General features: G+C 38.7%; 2 protein-coding genes across 10 annotated transcripts in view; one reads left to right on the forward strand and one right to left on the reverse strand.

The window, feature by feature from the left end:
• The window catches only part of LOC101802348 (oncostatin-M-specific receptor subunit beta), a 33,760-nt gene extending 20,203 nt beyond the window's left edge, over nt 1–13,557 (forward strand). For 6 of the 7 annotated variants that reach the window (XM_038169934.2, XM_038169933.2, XM_038169938.2 and 3 more), the window contains 12 exons: nt 485–651; nt 1,718–1,854; nt 3,098–3,257; nt 3,790–3,866; nt 4,267–4,483; nt 5,129–5,329; nt 6,041–6,142; nt 6,571–6,750; nt 8,162–8,326; nt 9,735–9,813; nt 10,091–10,163; nt 11,524–13,557. In XM_038169934.2, the coding sequence (XP_038025862.1) occupies nt 485–651; nt 1,718–1,854; nt 3,098–3,257; nt 3,790–3,866; nt 4,267–4,483; nt 5,129–5,329; nt 6,041–6,142; nt 6,571–6,750; nt 8,162–8,326; nt 9,735–9,813; nt 10,091–10,163; nt 11,524–11,985 (2,020 nt within the window). In that variant the 3' untranslated portion in view covers nt 11,986–13,557. The remainder of the gene's footprint in view (nt 1–484; nt 652–1,717; nt 1,855–3,097; nt 3,258–3,789; nt 3,867–4,266; nt 4,484–5,128; nt 5,330–6,040; nt 6,143–6,570; nt 6,751–8,161; nt 8,327–9,734; nt 9,814–10,090; nt 10,164–11,523) is intronic. The other variant, XM_038169937.2, reaches the window with a different exon arrangement.
• A 186-nt stretch (nt 13,558–13,743) lies between these two features.
• RICTOR (RPTOR independent companion of MTOR complex 2) overlaps nt 13,744–18,541 on the reverse strand; it is a 77,702-nt gene continuing 72,904 nt past the window's right edge. For 2 of the 3 annotated variants that reach the window (XM_038169931.2, XM_038169932.2), the window contains one exon: nt 13,744–18,483. In XM_038169931.2, the coding sequence (XP_038025859.1) occupies nt 18,409–18,483 (75 nt within the window). In that variant the 3' untranslated portion in view covers nt 13,744–18,408. The remainder of the gene's footprint in view (nt 18,484–18,541) is intronic. The other variant, XM_072031675.1, reaches the window with a different exon arrangement.

Raw genomic sequence — 18,541 nt, forward strand, 5'->3', positions numbered from 1 at the left:
AAAAGATCTCAGAAGAAGGCAGATTACCATTGCATAGTACCTTCACAGTCTCTGCATCATTCACTTCTGTGAGGATACAATGATGATTTAAAAATGGAAGGTTAGAAGATGCATTGAAATTAATATTTCACTTAAAAGCATGACTGTGGACATGTGAAGGCTTTAATCCTTGGTAAACCAAGTCCTTAATTTAGAAAGCTGCAACCCCATGATGAAATACCTAAAAGCAATTTAGCTGTAACTTAAGAAGGTAAACTTATTTAAAGGAAGCTTTCTTCTAATTGTAAGGATACCTATATTCATCTTAGTCTGGGCTAGGGGAAGGAACTGGGTAGCTTCCCATAGGCACATACAGCCTTGTTTTCCGAGATACTATAATTTAGTTGGGTATCAATGATTTCGACATCTATCTTGATTGTACATTATGGAAAAATGTCTCTCTCTCTCTCCCCCTCCCCATTTTCCTCCCACCCTTCTTTGACAGGTTTTCCCAAAACTTGGTTCCATGCACAGTAAGTTGTTCTGAGCAGTCCTCGCAGTGCTCATGTTCTTGGGATATAGGCCAACAGAGGATTTATAATATCACACTGACTGTTGAAAATGCACTGGGAAGGAAAACTGCCACAGAAGCTTTTGATGTAACTCACAGAAGTAAGGCCATTTCTATTTCTTTGTTGAAGGTCTTTGTTGAAGGCCTTGTCCTCCTTCTGATCTTAGTATCTGGATGCCAGTTTGAAGTAGAAGACTGTTTTCTCTCGGTGCTGTAGTTTTCTGCTGTCTGTTCAGTTGCAGGTTATTCTCTGAGCAGTAACTACAGCTGTGGTTCCTTTCCTGTACAACAGTGTGCCCCAGCTCCCATAAGTTCTTGTCTATTCCTATACCCCAAAACACCTGGGTATTTCCTGCATCTCCAATAGTCTTTACTGTTGTCTTCAGTCCTCTTTGTGTCCTTTGGCCCCAGCACATCCATCCCAGTGCTGCCATGACCCTTCAGCCTCCTTGTCTGTTTGAAGAAGCCGGAGGCAAAGTACTCTGCCTGGTTTGGAAGCAGACAGCCTGATGGGCCAGGAGGCTGCTGCTGTAACTGATGCATTCCAGAAGTGTTCCCTTCCTCAGAGCCACTGATTGCAGTTTTGCAAGGCACATTTTTTCTCATGACTTCTAGGAAACTATGTTAAATGTCCCCATCTGCTGTCTCTCAGAAACACAAGTTGAGTATTTGATTTTTTTAAGAAGGAAATGGATCAGGAAGAAAGTGGAAGAGTATTCAGGCCCTGGATTATAGGATTCGACTGCATTTGCAATAAAAGTTTCTGACTGTTTCTTTTGTTCATTATGTTCTAAAACATCTCCAAGTCAGCACAAGGTGTTGTTGTTTATTATTATTATTATATTTTTATTTTTATTTTAACTGGTATAACTTGTATAACATTTACAGAGTCACAGAATATTTTAGGTTGGAAGGGACCTCTGGAGGTCATCTCGTCCAACCCTTCTGTTCAAGAAGGGCCGCCCATAGTGCAGGCTGCCCAGGACCTTAGGCATTACATTTAAATTTTGAAATTAATTTTTACTAATTTATATCTGCTTTTCCTAGACTGGCAGAGAAATTTTAGTCTGTATTTCATATTTGCTTTTATTGCTCAGCTGAAATACCTTAAAATACATTTGTGTATATTGTGATTTACAAGCTCTAACACAGACTTTCCATTGGCAGTTTATCCTCTACCACCTTTCCAGCTGTGGGAAGAATGCACGGATACAGAAATCAAATTACATTGGAACCATCAAAATAAAGGAATTGAACTGTTTTGTCAGACTGAAGTGTTCCAACCCAATGGGAAAGCAGAACTGGTATGAAAACTGCATTTCATACACAAAAACATAGCAAGAATCTTTTGGACTCGGAATGCAAAAATAATTCCTCAGCAGTATGAGTACACTGTAAATCTTGTGAGCATGCTAATGTGTCTGTTTTCTGGATTTGTTTGCTTCCAAGCTTGATGTGTGTTGTGTGGCCCACATGGCCTGCTGTTGCTGGCACTAGTTCGTACTTCCAACACTGCCTGAGCTGCTTCCTGAAGTGTGTGGTGTGGCTGGTCTGTAAACATGGCTCTGTCCTCTGCCAAATGTCCTCTGCCTTTGAGATCTGCAGGAGTAGATGAAAATAATTATAGGCTATATAATTGCTGTCGTTATGACTACTGCAGATCTTTTTTTTTTCCTGTGTTTTTGTAACTGATACAAATGGTAGAGAGGTGTCTTCAAGGACCACACTTGTTTGACATTAGTCCAGGAGCTTTCTCTGTGCTATTGGCTGCACTTAATGGTAGCGTGTATGATTTCTAGTGGGGAAACCCCAGAACAGTTTTTCTTCACATCCTCTTCAACCTCCTTGAAAATTGTTTCAGTAGGCTCCTCATCTTCTTCCACCTCTTTTACAAACAGTGAGGTTGACTGACTTTTTGTATGTGTACTGTGGTTTCTTTGTAGCCTTTTTCTTATGAGGGCAGCTTGCATTTAGTGTATTAAAGAACATTATGAGATAAGGAACAACCTGTGCTCTGTCTTAAGTATTGCCTAAGAGCTGTTAGATCAAATCATTGCTGCAGTTGGCCATTGCCGGAGACAGTATGGATGAGAGGCTTAAAAGCATGCTCACTTCTTGACTCTTACTGGAACTCACCCTGTCTCTTAGAAGAGAGCAAGCAAAAGGCTGGGAGAAATGGAAAGAAAGGCAGCTGTGCATATGTCGAGAGCAGCATCCTACTTAAATGAGCTGAGTAAGAGACCCAGATAAGATGAGAACAAAGTCTCAGTAAATTCCCTCTGCTTTAATGTAAACAGTATTAATTTGACAGGCAGTGAGTGCCTCCTACTCAGATGGTTACATACAGCCAGCTTGCAGAACTCTTTTTGGATCTCCCAGTCTTTGGATCTCGTGTATATCTTTTTCTTTTTTTCTTTAAACTGTTGTTCCTCTGTTATCTTCTCCAAGGCTAGCTTTACTGGATATTGTAGGATCTAGGGATAGAACTAGTTTTTCAAACAAAAACCTGTTGCTTATGAAGCCAAAATGAGCTGTTCTGTTTTGCAGTACAATGGTTCAGACACGCAGCTACATCATACCAGCATCACCCTGGGTGGACAGCAGCCATTCACTAAATACACAGCTAGAGTACGTTGCGGGGCAGCAAAGAACTTCTGGAGGTGGAGTGAATGGAGCAAAGCCCAAACCATCAGAACGAAAGAAGCAGGTATGCCTGTTGTATTGAGAAGGGAAGCTTGAAAGATGTTCTTCATTTGAGACTTGTTTGTTATTTTCTACTCTTCTGCTGTGTTGCTAAGGCAGAGGCCACTGCATGCATGAAAGTAGAAGCACACTAAGCAAACTTTAAAAAGGTGGACTTATAAACAACTTTCATCGTATGCACTGGTCTTTGCCATTTCATCCGCTGTAGACAGTGGGAAATCCAGATGACTGGGAGGATGGCTGGACTGAGTAACAGTGTTCTGTGGGGGCTAGAGGAACAGTGCAGAGATGGGAACAAATATCTGGGAAATGAAAGCAAAGAAAGGTTTTCTAGGGAGATGAACCACACATGCATTCAGGAAAAAAAAAAAAAAAAGTTTTGAAGATAACAAGAAGTTAAAGGATAATGTTTTGGGCAAGATCTGAGAGTGATTGGGAAAGAGAGGTTTTGGGGGCTGAATCTGTTCAAATGGGAGCAAATAATTGAATATCCTCTCTGCACCTAGAACATCTATGTTTTGTTGTATTTATTCCAGCTCCATCAGGGAAAGTGGACATCTGGAGAGAAATTACACCAGTTCTGAGGGGGAGGAACGTGACCTTGTTCTGGAAGGTGTGACGTGGGTACAGAAATGGAAATAAAACTCTTAATAAATGGGTTGGAAACTTCTCCCATGGACTTCAACAAGTCTATGTGCACTTACTAGCAATTCAGTATGGAAATGTCATCCAAGTCAAATATTATTTATAGCCTATTTCAGGATGTTTTTAGCTGTGTGATGGTGTGCCATCTTGACATTTCAGGCATATATACTTCTATTTTATCATATTACTGATACTACATTTCCATTTCAGTCAGTATGAATTATGCTTGCATGCAAACAAGTGTCTATATTGTTGCAGAAATAATACATAAAAGTAGTTATTTAAAGTTCTAATTGTTCCTCTCATTTTTTTTTCAGCAAAATTTGCTACATAATTTGTGTCTACTCACATATTTTTTTTTTCCCTAGGAAGAACCAGGATTTCGAGCAAATGCAAGAAGTATTTCATATGAAATAACCTGGGAAAAAGTAGAAGACAGCTCTAAAGCTGAATGCATCTCCCTGTCATCGGCCTATAATAGCACAAGGATTTTCATTGATAATCATCCCTACAGAATCACTATCATGGCAAAGAACAATATTAATTCTTCACTTCCTTCAATACTGATCATCCCTGGAGCTACAGGTAACAGTAGGAGTATTTTCAGTTAAACCTGGATTTCCATTATCAGAGTTTTATGTGCACTTGTTATAAGTGAAATAGTAATTCATCATCTTGGGGGAATAAATTAACCAGACCCAATAACTGAAATCACTGCTATCTGGAAATAGCAGTTTATATTTGTTTATAGGCCAAAATTACTGTATTTTGGCCTATATGGTGTTAACTGCGTTTGTTTTAAGCTTAAGTGCTTTGATCCATCCCTCACAACAGAAAGTCTGTTTTCCACAGAGAGTTTCTACAGAGCAAAGTGTGGTTAGCCTTCAGCTAGGTCTCGCACCTTCAAGAAGGGCCCCGAAGGAGCAGCCTTCCTCGCAGGGAAGTTTGTACATGCAATTAGCCTTTTGTGATTTCCATACACGACTCCAGGTTTATGCAGCTGAGTTCTTTTTCTGATAATAATAATTACTGGATGATTTTTGAGACGTCGATTTTCATTATATGAAGGGATCAGCTTTCAGCAGGTGAAAGAGCCTAAATGTCTGATCAAGAAGGAGCACAACCCTTTTATTATTATTACAACTGCTTAACACAAGAACAATATTGACCGTCATTTTTGCAGGTCTCCTGCAGGAAAGTAATAAAAACTCTGTTTTTTTTCATTCCTAGGCACTGAAAAAATGCTCAATGACTCAGAGCTGAAAGAAGAGAAGGTTAATGGTACAGAGGATGGCATTTTGATTTCCTGGGAGCCCAGACATACATATGACAGTTACGTTATTGATTGGTGTAGCTTTCCGATGTCGCAGCCTTGTGATTTGCAATGGGAGAGATTTGGGCCCAACACTTCCAGTGCTCTAATCAACTCAGGTGAAAGCAGAATAATTTTTCTTTCTGATACATGTAGAGCAATTCTTTTATGCTGTAGACATTAATTGAATTTAGGATGTGTGTGGAATATTGAAGTCTGTGCAGTGCAGGTGCAGTTCTGTAATAGCATGTGACATCATGTTTTGCCCAGCAGCTGAAATAAACACCATAAATGTGTCAGCACCACTGAGCCCTGGAAATCAGAGCAATATTTTAGCAAAACTCTTCTGAGTAGCTTGAAGTAACATCTTGAAGGGGAGTAGTAGTGTTGGTGAAGGAGTTCAAAATCTGTTTCAGCAGAAGACATACAAAATGGAGCTCTGCCTTATCTGTAACATGGGTGAGAAGTTTAGACTCAGGCAAGATAACACCCAATGCACAGTGAGAGGTTTAGTGCTCACAGAGAATGTCTCAGCCGCAGTTGGGTGTATTTCACCTCAGTGCTGGCCATTTGACCTCAGTTCTTTCTGGCCATGTGAAAGTCACTGTGATATACTTCTGCAGGTGTGGGAATACAGCCTTCCCAGACTTTCTTGCAGATGAGAGTGCACTTTGGAATGAAACCCGTTTGATTAAAATTTGACAGAACATACTTCAATATGCAATAAAGAAACTACACTGCAATTGATTAAAAACAAACAAAACAAAAACAAGCCAACAGGGTAACCTGTCTCCTCACCAATTTATATAATCAGTTCTACTTTTTTCTAGCCGCTTTTGTTCCAGGGGTAAGATACAACTTTCGTGTCTATGGCTCAACTGCTAATAGAGCCTCCTTGTTGGAGAAGAAGACTGGTTTTCTCAAGGAGCAACGTAAGTTGGCTGTATATTTAGGGTTTGTATATTGGCTCAATTCATCTGTCACAAACAGAGCAATTCCACAGCTCTCATCTGAATAGATGTGACATGTAATTGCTGTGTTGTTTCTGTATCATCAGAGAAACATTTACAAGTTGTAAAACAATCTGCATGCCCAATACAGAGGATATGTGATTAGTGCAGTTAACATGTTGAGTCCCATCAAACTGGGGAAACTAAGCCATGATTAGCAGTCACTGCTGTGCATATAATGTGGGCTACATGAACACTGAAAGTGGCAGATATTATGGAGTTCTTTGGCTTTGTTCATTTTTTAAGAGCAAGATAGAAACACCACATAGGAATTTAGAACTTTTTCAAGTGGGACAATACACATTATTAACGGGTAATGGCAAGTTTAATGTGAATTTCCATCCTTCCAGCTCCCGAGTTCTGCACTGAGGTGAAAAACATTGAACTGAGTAACCATGCAGTGACACTATTTTGGGATCCTTGCCCCACAAACAAGACAGACTGTGGATTTCTAAGAGGTTACTGCATTTATGTATCACCTGTTCAAGAGGATTGCAATTTAAAAGGATCCAAAAAACATGTTCATTCAGGTAACCGAGCCCTGGGATTTGATTTAGGAAGTTCTGTCACTGAGACAGGTGAGAGACTTTTGTGGCTGATACTGAAGACTCTTGGAAATATCACATTGGGCAGGCAAATTAGTTCATAGGTAAGGCATAGATTTCAACACCTGCTGCTTTCAATTCCTCCCACGTGTTTGAGGTGTTAGTGTGCAGAAGTAGGGTCCTGGTTTTATACAGACTTGTAGCCTCCTGTCCTGTTTTCCATATATCCCTTCAACTTTATTGTGAGCTCCAGAAAGGATTCTTGTGGGAAAAGATTCTCCTCTGCAGGAGGAGTCAGTTTCTGCCTTTTGCAGTCTGAGTTCTGGAGAATTCCCAAAACATCTGTTTGTGGTCTGTTTGGACGAGAGTCGTAAGAATTATGTTAGTTTTACTAGGTTTTTAGAAACAGATGGAATGCCATTTATTTCCGTCAGAATTGGATCACAGTGGAAATTCCCCATTTAAATTCCTTTATAATGAAAGTATTTGTGGCTGTGCTCTACCATGGAGTTCCTCAGGCAACAGAACTAAGCCACGGGGTGGCACAAAACCATGTTTAAATTTTTATTTCTGTTTTTCCTGCTTCATACTCAAAACTGCTCCAGATGACTTTGTGTTAAAATTTCCAGGTGTTTCCAATCCATTCAAGGTGTTTTTTTTTTTTTTTTTCCTCGTTTATTTTCCTTTTTTTTTTTTTTTCCCTTTACTTTTTCTTTTAGGTTTGTCATGTCATCTCTGATTCTTCTGTTCAGTAGACGATTACCAAGCTGAAAAGCATAGGTTGAGCTGGAGAAGTATTATGTAAAAGTTCTTGCCAAAACTAAACTAAACATTGAAGTACCACAGTTCTGCAAGTAATCCCACTTAGACTTAAAATGCTTAAATCAAAGATTTGCTGTTTTCCAGTTGCCTGAGCTGGCAGATAAAGGGTGTGACTGGAAACGGGAAATAAGCTAACCCTTCTCTCCCTGGGGTCTAGGAGTTGCACAATAAGGAGTTTTTGTTTTCTTTTGTGTTTGAGGCAGAGGTTTCTTCCTTTCAATTATCTTGAAAAAACTTCACTTAAGCTTAAGGGCTACCATATTCCAGGAAGAAAAAAAAAAAAAAAAAAAAAAAAAAAGGCTAAAAACCAAATTGAGCTGTAGTAAGAGGAAATGGAAATACAGAGTTGCAGCTTCTGACAGCAGGTTGTTAGGTGGTCTACCGCAGGACGGCTGATGCTGCAAGAGTCCAGTTAGGAGGGATGTGAGCCCAGCCCAGTGGCACTGAGTCAGGATGACTATCATTCTCAGAAGAAAGTGTGCAGATTACAAAGAAAGCAAACTGTAAACGTTCTGTTATTTCAGTGGTTTAGCAAACTTGGTTAAGCTGATTTGTAACATCTGTTTCATTTTAGATGGCTCAGTGCTATGTAAATACACAATCGAAAACCCAGAAGAAAGGAGATACACTGTGAAACATCTAACATCAAACACGAAATACAAATTAGCAGTTGTAGCCTACACTGGAGGAGGAGAGTTTCCTGAGCTTAATTTCATGTACATAGATACACCACTTGACTGTGAGTATTGGCAGTAAGATTATTTTTTTTCTCCTAGAAGAAAGATGGGAGGATGTTTGAGGTTAGAATGACCTTTCTTTCTCAAGGGAAAACCATTTAATTTTCAAAGCACTTGAGAAAGGATCTAATTGAGAAATGAAATACGCATGCCATCGTGACATTTTAGTACTTTGAAGTAGCTACATCTTTAATTTAGAATAAAAAAAATTACAACAGTATTTAAATCTCATATCCTTCTGGGAAGTAGCATAATGCATGCAGATTTGCAGGACTAGTGAGTCCTGTTTGGTAGATCGTTGAAGAGCTGCGTTTGGATTTAAGTTGTTTTCTAGTATGGAAAAAACTACAGACCTGTGTGCAAATAGAGAATTTCTGTACAGACTCTTGAACTTCTAATGTTGGTTGTTATTCTCATCAGTCTTTAAATCCCCTGCCAAGCTAATTCCTGCATACGCCAGAAAGAGGGCTGTTGGTTTGAGCATTGTAGTTAACTGACTGGGCAGATAAAAGCAGAGCAGGAAATTACATGCCTGTAGTTCTGTTCTCTTGAAAACACCACTCAGTAGTCTTAGCCGTGAGATGTGTAACCCAAATTGGAATTGCCTAGTTTTGAAAAATTTGCCTGGAGTGAAGGTGGATGGGGAGGAAAAGAAGAGGCGTTGTCTCATGCTAGGACACTTCATGTTTTATGCTAACTAGCAAAAGTGTCTAAACGTTTGCTCATGCCTTGCAGAGGCGGTTCTGCCTCTTGCACCTGTGTTCCCGCTTCCATGCTCCAACCTTTTCTTGTGCAGATAGACTTTTGTACTGGCTTAAGTCAGGAAAGATAAAAAGGAGAATGTAACTTGTTTCTTTTCCTGCTGTGGTTTGTGGTAGGGACACACAAGTCGCATGACAAGCCAAGACGGCAGGAGCCAGTGCAAATGGGGAGAGAGCACTTGTTCTTTGTGAGGGCCTGCATCTAGTAGCCTGAACCATTTGTGAAAAACATTTTCTAAGGCTGTGTTTTATATCCAGTATTAAAAATACTGAGATTCTTATGTCAGCGTAAATCCTAGAAGAGGAAGACCAGTGCAGTGCTAGTGTCTATATTTAACAAATAGTTAAGTGAGATTACTATTGCTTTATAGCTCTTGGAAATTTACAGTTACAATTAAGAAGCCAACCTGAGTGCAAAATGAAGGAATCTAGTAACACTTAAATTTTGGCAATCAATATCCAAAGACATACAGTTGTATCCCAGACCTTACAGCCAAAATATCTTGCAACCACAGAACACATAATTTCACTGCTGAGTTTGTGGCCCATATCCCATATTGATGGTATTTTTGTTCCAGAAAATCAGGCTGTGTTGACTATAACAGAGGAGAAGTAGAGAACAAGATTTTAAAGTATTTTTCTTTCACAGCAGACATGATGTACCTTCTAGTCCTGCTAGTGATAGTTCCTTCACTAATAGTAGCTATATGCATCTGGAAGATGAAGTGGTAAGTTACAATGCATTTTATTTCTGTAGCCAGAGAATGCAACTGCTGTAATTTACAAGCTGCAGCTGCTGCTTGTTGCTCCCAGCCTGTTGTAAGGCCCCATTCATTTTTCCTTTGACTGCCTGCCTATGTGGACATTGGAAATATTTGGCTTGCAGCATTTCTGAGACGCTCATCATTTACATCTGTTCCTGTACACATCTGTATGTTGCTTCTGCTGGTAGAATGTGCTTTGATAAGAAAACAAAACTGACTTGTTTTGCTGTCTTATTTCCAGGGTGAAGGAGTGCTGCTGTCCTGTAATACCTACTCCTAACAAAAGCAAAGTGCTGTCTTTCAAAGAGTTTAAGGTAAGGTCACTGAACATCTATTATTTTTAATTTTTCCATTCTTGATTAGTGGAGGTTTTCCTTTGATGGCTGCATACAAAATGAGTGATATTCATTATACAGAAATTAATATAACTTAATATCATAATTTACTGATCAGTTTATATGCTTCAGTCTGTTACTGTAAAAAGTGAAAGTAAAAACATAGCATAGTCTGAGTTGGAATGGACCCACAAGAGTTACTGAGTCCAACTCCTGGCTCTACACAGGACCACCCAAAAATCAGACCCTATGTCTGAGAACATTGTCCATACGCTTCTTGAACTCCAGCAGCTCAGTGCCGTGCCCACTGCCCTGGGGAATCTGTCCCAGTGCCCGACCACCCTCTGGGTGCAGACCCTTTCCCTAACCCCCAGCCTGACCCTCCCCTGTCCCAGCTCTATGTCAGTCCCTCGGGTACTGTTGCTGTCCCTGCAGGCAAATCAGAGCCTGCCATCATACAAATCAAACAGTGAATTAAATCTTTTGGTAGAGTAGGTGCTTCTTCAGTATTACTGTTCAAAACACAGTACTCTCTGAACTCAGCAGACCATACTGCATTATGGTGCACTTTGCTGTGTGCAGCCTGTGAATGCTGTCCATCCTGCTGCCTGTGTCACCTACTGTAAGGCACAGGAGAGCGTGGTAATTGATCCACTTGAGGGTCCTTGGGAGAATCTGCCAGGCATTGACAGATCTGGCAGTGAAAAAAGAGCAGAAGGCCATCATCTTCCCCTGCAGGCCCTTGAGCCAGGAGCTGCTGCCTCAACACCATGTGTAAAATAAGAGTAACAAAAGGATGACTGCGTCTCACCGTAGCAAGTGTGGTGGCTGCTGCTGCTATTTATTCCACACAATGGGAGAAGTCTAAAACTTAAGCCATAGGCTGCTGCCTTCCCATTGTTTCACACTTCAAAACTGCACAGATAAAAACACTGAGGAAGTCTTTAAAATAGAGGGACATCATAGAATCATCTAGATTGGAAAAATTTTATTAAGTTCAACCATTAGCCTGGCCTGCTGTGTGCCATCACTAAACCCCATCCCTTCACTGTCATGGACGTGTCTCATAAATGCCTCCAGGGCTGGGAACTCTGCCACTTCCCTAGGCAGCACATTTGAATGATGTTTCCCTTCTGTATCAGAAATACTCTGATAAATTTCACATAAAATACATCTTCCATTAAACGTTTTGTACAGATTTTCCATTATGTTGGTTTATATGAAAAATCCAAACTCAAAAAATCTATAAGGTAATTTTAGAAGTGCTTGAAGTTATTACTCACTTTCCTTTACTCTGGACTTCTTTCATTGAATAATTTTTGTTATGTTTCTCCTGTAGATTGGGTCTGAGAAAGTTCTAAAAATAAGTGACTGCACTCCTGACACCCTAGCAGTGGATAGTAAGGTCGAAGCCCAGAAATTACATCTACAGAGCCTAATGCCTTCAACGCCAACAGAAGATAAGACTGACGTCCACAATTCTTCCTGGGATTATCATAATGAAAATGAAAACGAAAATGAAAAGAGGAACTTTACATCCACACCTACACCTCAGACTCATACTTGGTTTGAAAATTTGGCTTATTCTTCTCATCTTGCAGTTGAATCTGACCCCTATCAATTGCCAGAGACACTAGAAACCAGCAAGGCAGAAGTGTCAGCAGTGCCGTACCAGCCCCAGTACTACCTCAGTATTTTGAATGATGATGCTCCCTCATCACCCGGAGAGGCAGCTGGCAGGAAGACCAGTTTGAGATATATTTCACAAACAGATGTACATTGCATTGGGAGGAGGCTTTGATGTACCCTCTTTGATCGTCTGTCCAATGTTTGGGTTACAAAACGGAAACAGGAATTTCTGAAACCACTGCAGCTTCTCTTTTTGACAGAGGCTTTCACAAGCCCAGATGCCTTACTTCTGTTGACTGTTCAAAGCTGTTGGTTCAGGACTAGTTCAAAAACACTGACTCTGCACTGGAATGATGCATACTATAGTTTGAACACAAATTACTGTTATAATGTAAAATTTGCAAGCCAATATTGCATGGCCTATAACAAGCAGAGGGCACCATTGTTCTAGCAGAGCAGCTGTTTGCAGAGGTGTTACTGAGGCACATAACCTTTTCCAGCATTAACCCTTGCACTTAGCAAACTCCAGACAACAAGGTAAGCAGACATAGTAGTCATATGCAAACATATATCAATCCCCTTTCCAAAGAACATCATATGCAGGATTCATATCAGCTAGATCTTCCACTGCTATGTATGCATGTTTAACAAAAAACAAAAACAAAAAAACTTCCTCTAGCTAGCACTGAAGGACATGCTAGTTGTAATTTCAAAACTTACCAGAACATTCACTTTTTATCTTGCAGCATTTGTAGAAAAGGAGTTGAATACCACAGATTTCTTATAACTCCCAGAATCCACACAGTAGGCTGAGGTAAACTTGGTCTTCCAATTCTGATTTTTAAAAACTGTACATTTCTAATGAAGCAACCTAGATAGTATTGTATCTGAAAAACCTTCATTTCAAAAAAGAAGCATTAAAAAAGGCTTGAAAGATATTCTGTATCAAGAACTACATGTGTAAGGAATTCTGATACAGAAACTTCACTCAAGAAGTCAGATTAAATTTCATTTTAAATTTCAGCATGGTGCAGGTTAGTCATGCCAGAGGGGATAGCTCTAACAAGGCATGATTTCCTACATCTGAGCTGCTGTAGCTTGGCTGCAGTAATTCAGCAGAGGAAGCAAGCAGAAGGGATACTGGGGGTGGAGGTAAAGCAGCCAGCACTGCCTTCATGGTGCAGTGAGACACTGTGGCCTCTCAGGAGTTCCCATCTCAGCTCCAGCAGAGGTGGCTCTCCTGGTCATTCCCAGGGAGATTCTCCACTGAAGGCATTTTATAATCTGGAGGCAAGGCAATGGTTTACTAGGTACTGCTCTGCTTGGAGACATGAAGAAGTTACCTCCTCTTTATCTATAAAACCTTCTGCATGCTGGGCCTGATGGCTGCTGATTCTTGAAACTGCCTGTGCTGTAAAATACAGGAACAAACTGTTCCAAGGGGGATAAAGCCTTTGTGCAGGTTAAAGGGGGCAGTCAGGGCACTAGCACTAACAATTACAAAAATATTTCTGACGTAAGGGTAGAGAGGCATATATTTTTTGTTTCTTTTAAAGACCTGTCTTGTATTAGTGCTTGAAAATGAGCTAAAAATGAAACAAGGTATAAAGTTTTGTGTTGTTTATAATTCAACTTTCACAGCTGTTGTTGAAATGCTGACACTTAAAATGTATGAAAATCACAATGGAAAGTAACTCAGTCTCTATTAGTACTCAAAATTTTTAAATAAATGCGGTGTACAAACTATCAGAGTCCCCTTCTCTTTTTAGAAGACATCTTACAAAGTAATAATGTAATGTATACTTTTGACAAAAAAACGTTTATTTGGAAAGCTTCAGGTTGTTCTAGTTAGTTAGCAACTTACAAATATAAATAAAGTTTCAACTCATTCCTAGTGCTGAGAGGTACATAGGAGACCAGAACAACTATAAGAAGTTTAAGTACATTTTATTAACAATGCATCCCTTTGATAAGATTACGCTTCAGAAGGCTTTTAATGCCCATAGACATGAACTGTACACACTATACAAAAAAAAACACAAAAAAATCAAGGTGGGCAATACCATTTTGGGACAAGCCTCTGTTTAAATTATACACAGCTCAATGCAATATTCTTACGGAAAATATATAAATACTTTTTCTTTCTATGTTACAGGTATACAATATAAATCAGATTTCAATGTCTGTTCAGTGACCTACAAACACTAGAACCTCCCAATACGTAGCAGCGTATTACTAAATAAAAAAAGACAATGTGGAACAGGGAGAATAAGTTTTGAGAGTTTCCTTGATCCCCACCTCTCCTTAGAATGATTAATTTACATAATCTCTTGTAATGCAGTTTTAGGGATGCTGACAGCCCAGTAAAGGAACAATTTTTCAATTAAATCTATAAAACATCTGCCTTTACTTCCTAAGACATTGCATCTTGTGCTGAAACAACCTATTCAGTGGTGAAATGGCATGTTACACTTTTTGGCATAAATTACATTTCTCAAATTAAATAGTGTATTTTACAAAGCAATTCAAGCAAAATGTGCAATTTCTGCATGCTGTGGCATTGCTATCAACCTATGTTACAAAAATAATCCAAGGAAAATCCACATTCTTTAATTGAAAACAACTATCCAGGGAACCAGAACTGAGTTAGACAAAAAAAAAAAAAGATAGGAGCTTCTACCAAGATACAAATGTGTTTTCTAGCATGTTCCCAAAAGGTCTTTTATAGTTCTCAGATTTTACCCTCACCTTGTACACACCTTTAAAATGCACATGATAGCAGTAGATAGAACTTAAAGGTAAAAAAGTTAGAAGCTTTCAACTGGCTCCACAGCAAAGCACCCAGTAACAGGACTGTGGTGCAGCCCTGTGGGAGGAGAACAGAGAGCTTGGAACTGCTCCAAAGCCTGGCCTAAATTCCTACACCTCAACTCCTCAGCTTGAGCTCATATTCACGAGCTGACATAAGATTCCTGAAGTCCAAAAAACCAGATACCATGACAAGAACATAGACTAAGAAGCAGGAACAACTCTGATCTCTTGCTGGGCTTTAATTATCTACCCTTTTGAAACATTTCTCAAAATAGCTACCCTTCTCTTCAGGCACTGTGAATCAGTGATGGTGCTATACTTTTTTCATCTTCTCACTGCAAATTAGAACTCTCTCATTCAAGACATGGTTAAAACATAACAAAAAGATGAGTGGTACTCTTGCTCCTTTTAAAATGTTTATAAGGCAGCTTACCTAAGTGTGCCACCCTTAACTACTGAATACTGTGACTTGGGAAAAAGAAAAACATCCAACAACAAAGAAAGCAAAGAGAGCACCTTTCAGGTATATGTGTCAAATAAAATATAAGAACTGTCACATGAGGAAAAGTGGCTGTCTCCAGTACAAGATGCCAGGGGTCCAGCATGTAAGCTAAGTACCTCAAAGCCTGACCCATTTATGACAGCTGGGAGCATTCAGCATCTCAGATACCAAAAACACCCCTTTCTCCAAAAGGATACTCACACCACCCAGCCTTGTTCTCCTCCCTGCTCAGTGGAGAGAAACAGGTCATCTGGGAAATAATTCAGAGTGCTTTAGTCAGACCTCTGCCCTTTGGAAAGCGCCATCCCTTTCTACTGACTGTAAACGACAACCAAGAAAGTGAGCCAGATAATTTAGTAGGCTAAATTTCACTGTTTTCATTGTCAAGCTCTTCTTCCTGTGAAGGCTTTCACCTCAGACCTGTCTGAATATTCTGTATTAGCATATTCCATCTGTCAGGATTTTTCTTTGCCACAGCAAACTGAATTTCTATATAGTGTCAATAAGCACCATCTGCTTTAACAATTGTCTGACCATATCCCAAACCATTAGGACTGAAAAAAATATGAAGTGAGTGGTCTGTCAGCTTCCCTTCCTACCCTTTCTAGGAAAAGGGGAAGAATTCTTTATTAGGTTTAATACATGTACTTTTTTTTTTTTTGGAAGTTTTATCATGAAGCAAATAAAGCTCCAAAATAAGAATTTTTTACGGGATATTTTAAAGAAATTGATAGAATTAGAAATTCACAGTTTATAACTAGACCAATATCAAATTCCTTCAATAATAGTATCCCTTCATTTGCCAATTAAAATGAAACACTAATGTGAGCTTAATGTAAATTAATTCTAGAAATGTATGTTATGTACAGACTTTACATCCTATATGCATACATGTTGAAATCTACTGACACTCATACACTTTTAGAAAAAAACATTTAAACTGTATTTGCAGCAGTAATTCGTACATCAAGTTTCTGTTGTCATAGATCCCCAAACAAGCGAGTATTTCAGAAAAAGTAAGATGGAGAAGCTTTCAAAAGTATATTGACATTGCTTTTGCTTACCTTTTTCAGAGGCCTTCCTATTGCGCTTTCTACTTTAAGTGCTATTAAACTGGTAACAAATGAACAAGGGTGTTTTATTTAAATACAGGCGATAAAACTTGTTTATTTTGCTTAAATGCAGAAAAATAACATGGAGTTGTTTGATGTAACCCCATCTAGTTATTAAAACAAATCTCTTATACTCTAGCCTAACTGAGGTAGTGTTTGAAACTACGGTATAAGATACACCAGCCCCATTTTTGGGAAAACTACATTACTTCCTTTGGAGTATATACCACTATTTGGTCTACTTTGACGGAGATTTTGGTTTTTACAGAAGCATTTATTCCTTATGACCAGAGAATTCCAATATTAATGGTGTGGTATGTTTTCAGAACATTTCAAACATGTCTTGACATGTAGACATATTATTTGTATCACTGACCACAAAAGATCTGAGTAGGTTTCTTTTTGCTCCTTTCAGTGGGAACTCATGAAACGACAGTCTCAGGAATTAGATTTTGCTATGAGTAGCAACTTACAAATCTGCTTTATGAGACCCTGATGGCATACAGTGCACATAAAAACTCAGTGAAGTGATACCTGCAAAGCAGTGCCTATGTGGCAAGATGAAATTTCCAATAAGAGCAAGTAAATTTCCTATTTCACTGGGAATAATGTTTTACTGTTCACAAGACAACTGACTGAAATCTTCAGTAGCATAGCTAGTAAGAACGGGATTATGAGTATCAGGATAAATTTTCACTTATGTATTAATCAACAATTATAAAAAATGGTAAAAGTGAATGGATAAAAATACGTTCTACTTAGTACAGTCCAGCTGAGTTATTCTCCTATATCAAAATCAAAGGGCAACCCCTTCTATTACAGGCATTCTAACAAAGGTGGCCATGCTACTGTATATATATACACACATTTGCATATATTTATATTACCTTTGTACAAAGGCTTCTGAATCTTTAGATGCATGGTAAATGATGGGGACTTTTACTTTTTTCATTAAGCTTGCACTCATTACTTTAGAAACCTCACTAGTAGCATAATAGCGTCAACTGTTTTCCTCATTAACAGTCACTGTATTATGTAACTTTTGCAACAAGTCTCAAACACCAATATAAAATTTTAAGTCCTGCTGCTTCAAAATTTGTACTTAAGGCTTTTCACTACAATTATTAGTACTATTTGATGCTTGATTACTCATCCACTGAAAATTCAATCAAACTTTTTTTTTTTTTACAAAAGGCTGTTTCCATGGAACTTGGAAAATTGCTCATATTACATCTTTTCACAAAAGCAGCAACGATTAATGTCTTCAAGTTTAGTTTATACAATATTCATTTATCTGATACAAATCATGCTTGTTAAAGATTTTTAGTTAAGAATAAGACCAACATTCATACTATATGAGCATGAGTGTAGTAACTGCAAACACATGCATATCATTCAGGGAAAACAATTTGATTCCAGCATTTTAGCTTTAAATGATTTGTTATTTTAAAATCAAACTGTAGTGAAAATCCTTAACTGGTTCAGATAAGATACATATATGTAAATGTAATGAAATTGGAAAGACTGCTAATAAAATGACTTAAAACTACAGTAATATTAAAATAACTTAAAGGAAACCTCAGATTCACAGAGGCTTTTTTTTTCTGTCTGAAGTTACAAATCCCCCAAGTAGTGTTACAAACAGTACAAAAACCAACAGAGAAGAGCTAACATTTATCCCCTGGTGTCCATGATCACAGCATGGCTCCCCATTGCTGACAACGGAATGCACCCTCATCTCACCAACTCCTGGTATGCTGGGTATAAAAAAAAAAACAAAAAACAAAAACAAACAAAAACAAAAAGCAAGGCATCATTCTGCTTCTCCAGAACAGAATTAGAAGTCAATCAAGTCAATCATATAAGATGTCTCTGTGTTGTTTTGTTTTGAATTTATGGTTAAAAAATGAAATGAAAACTTGTGGAGGTGTTCAGTGCTCGGCTCTTGCATATTCTGGTAATTACTATTATTAGAACTATGGTAATGTTTAATATATCCCCAAGGGGCTCAAAAGTTGGTTGAGGAAGAAAGTTATCGGTTCACTCTTCAGGTACCAGTAGCTTCTGGAACGGCCTAGAAGATGATGATCCAAACTTTATTTTCCAGTCAATCAGAAGTTGTCTGAGGATTTCAGAAAGTCTGTATGCAATGCACTGCGTGGAACAGACGTCAGGATTCAGCTGATGTATCAATTACAGGTTGTTTTGTTGGTGTTGCTAAAATAGCCTCTGCTTCCTCATGCATCTGAAAGACAGACAGATGAAGTATTAATGTTGAGATTTTACCAGAATGACATTACAAA

Source organism: Anas platyrhynchos, chromosome Z (assembly GCF_047663525.1).
Source record: "Anas platyrhynchos isolate ZD024472 breed Pekin duck chromosome Z, IASCAAS_PekinDuck_T2T, whole genome shotgun sequence".
In the NCBI taxonomy this organism is placed as follows: Eukaryota; Metazoa; Chordata; class Aves; order Anseriformes; family Anatidae; genus Anas; species Anas platyrhynchos.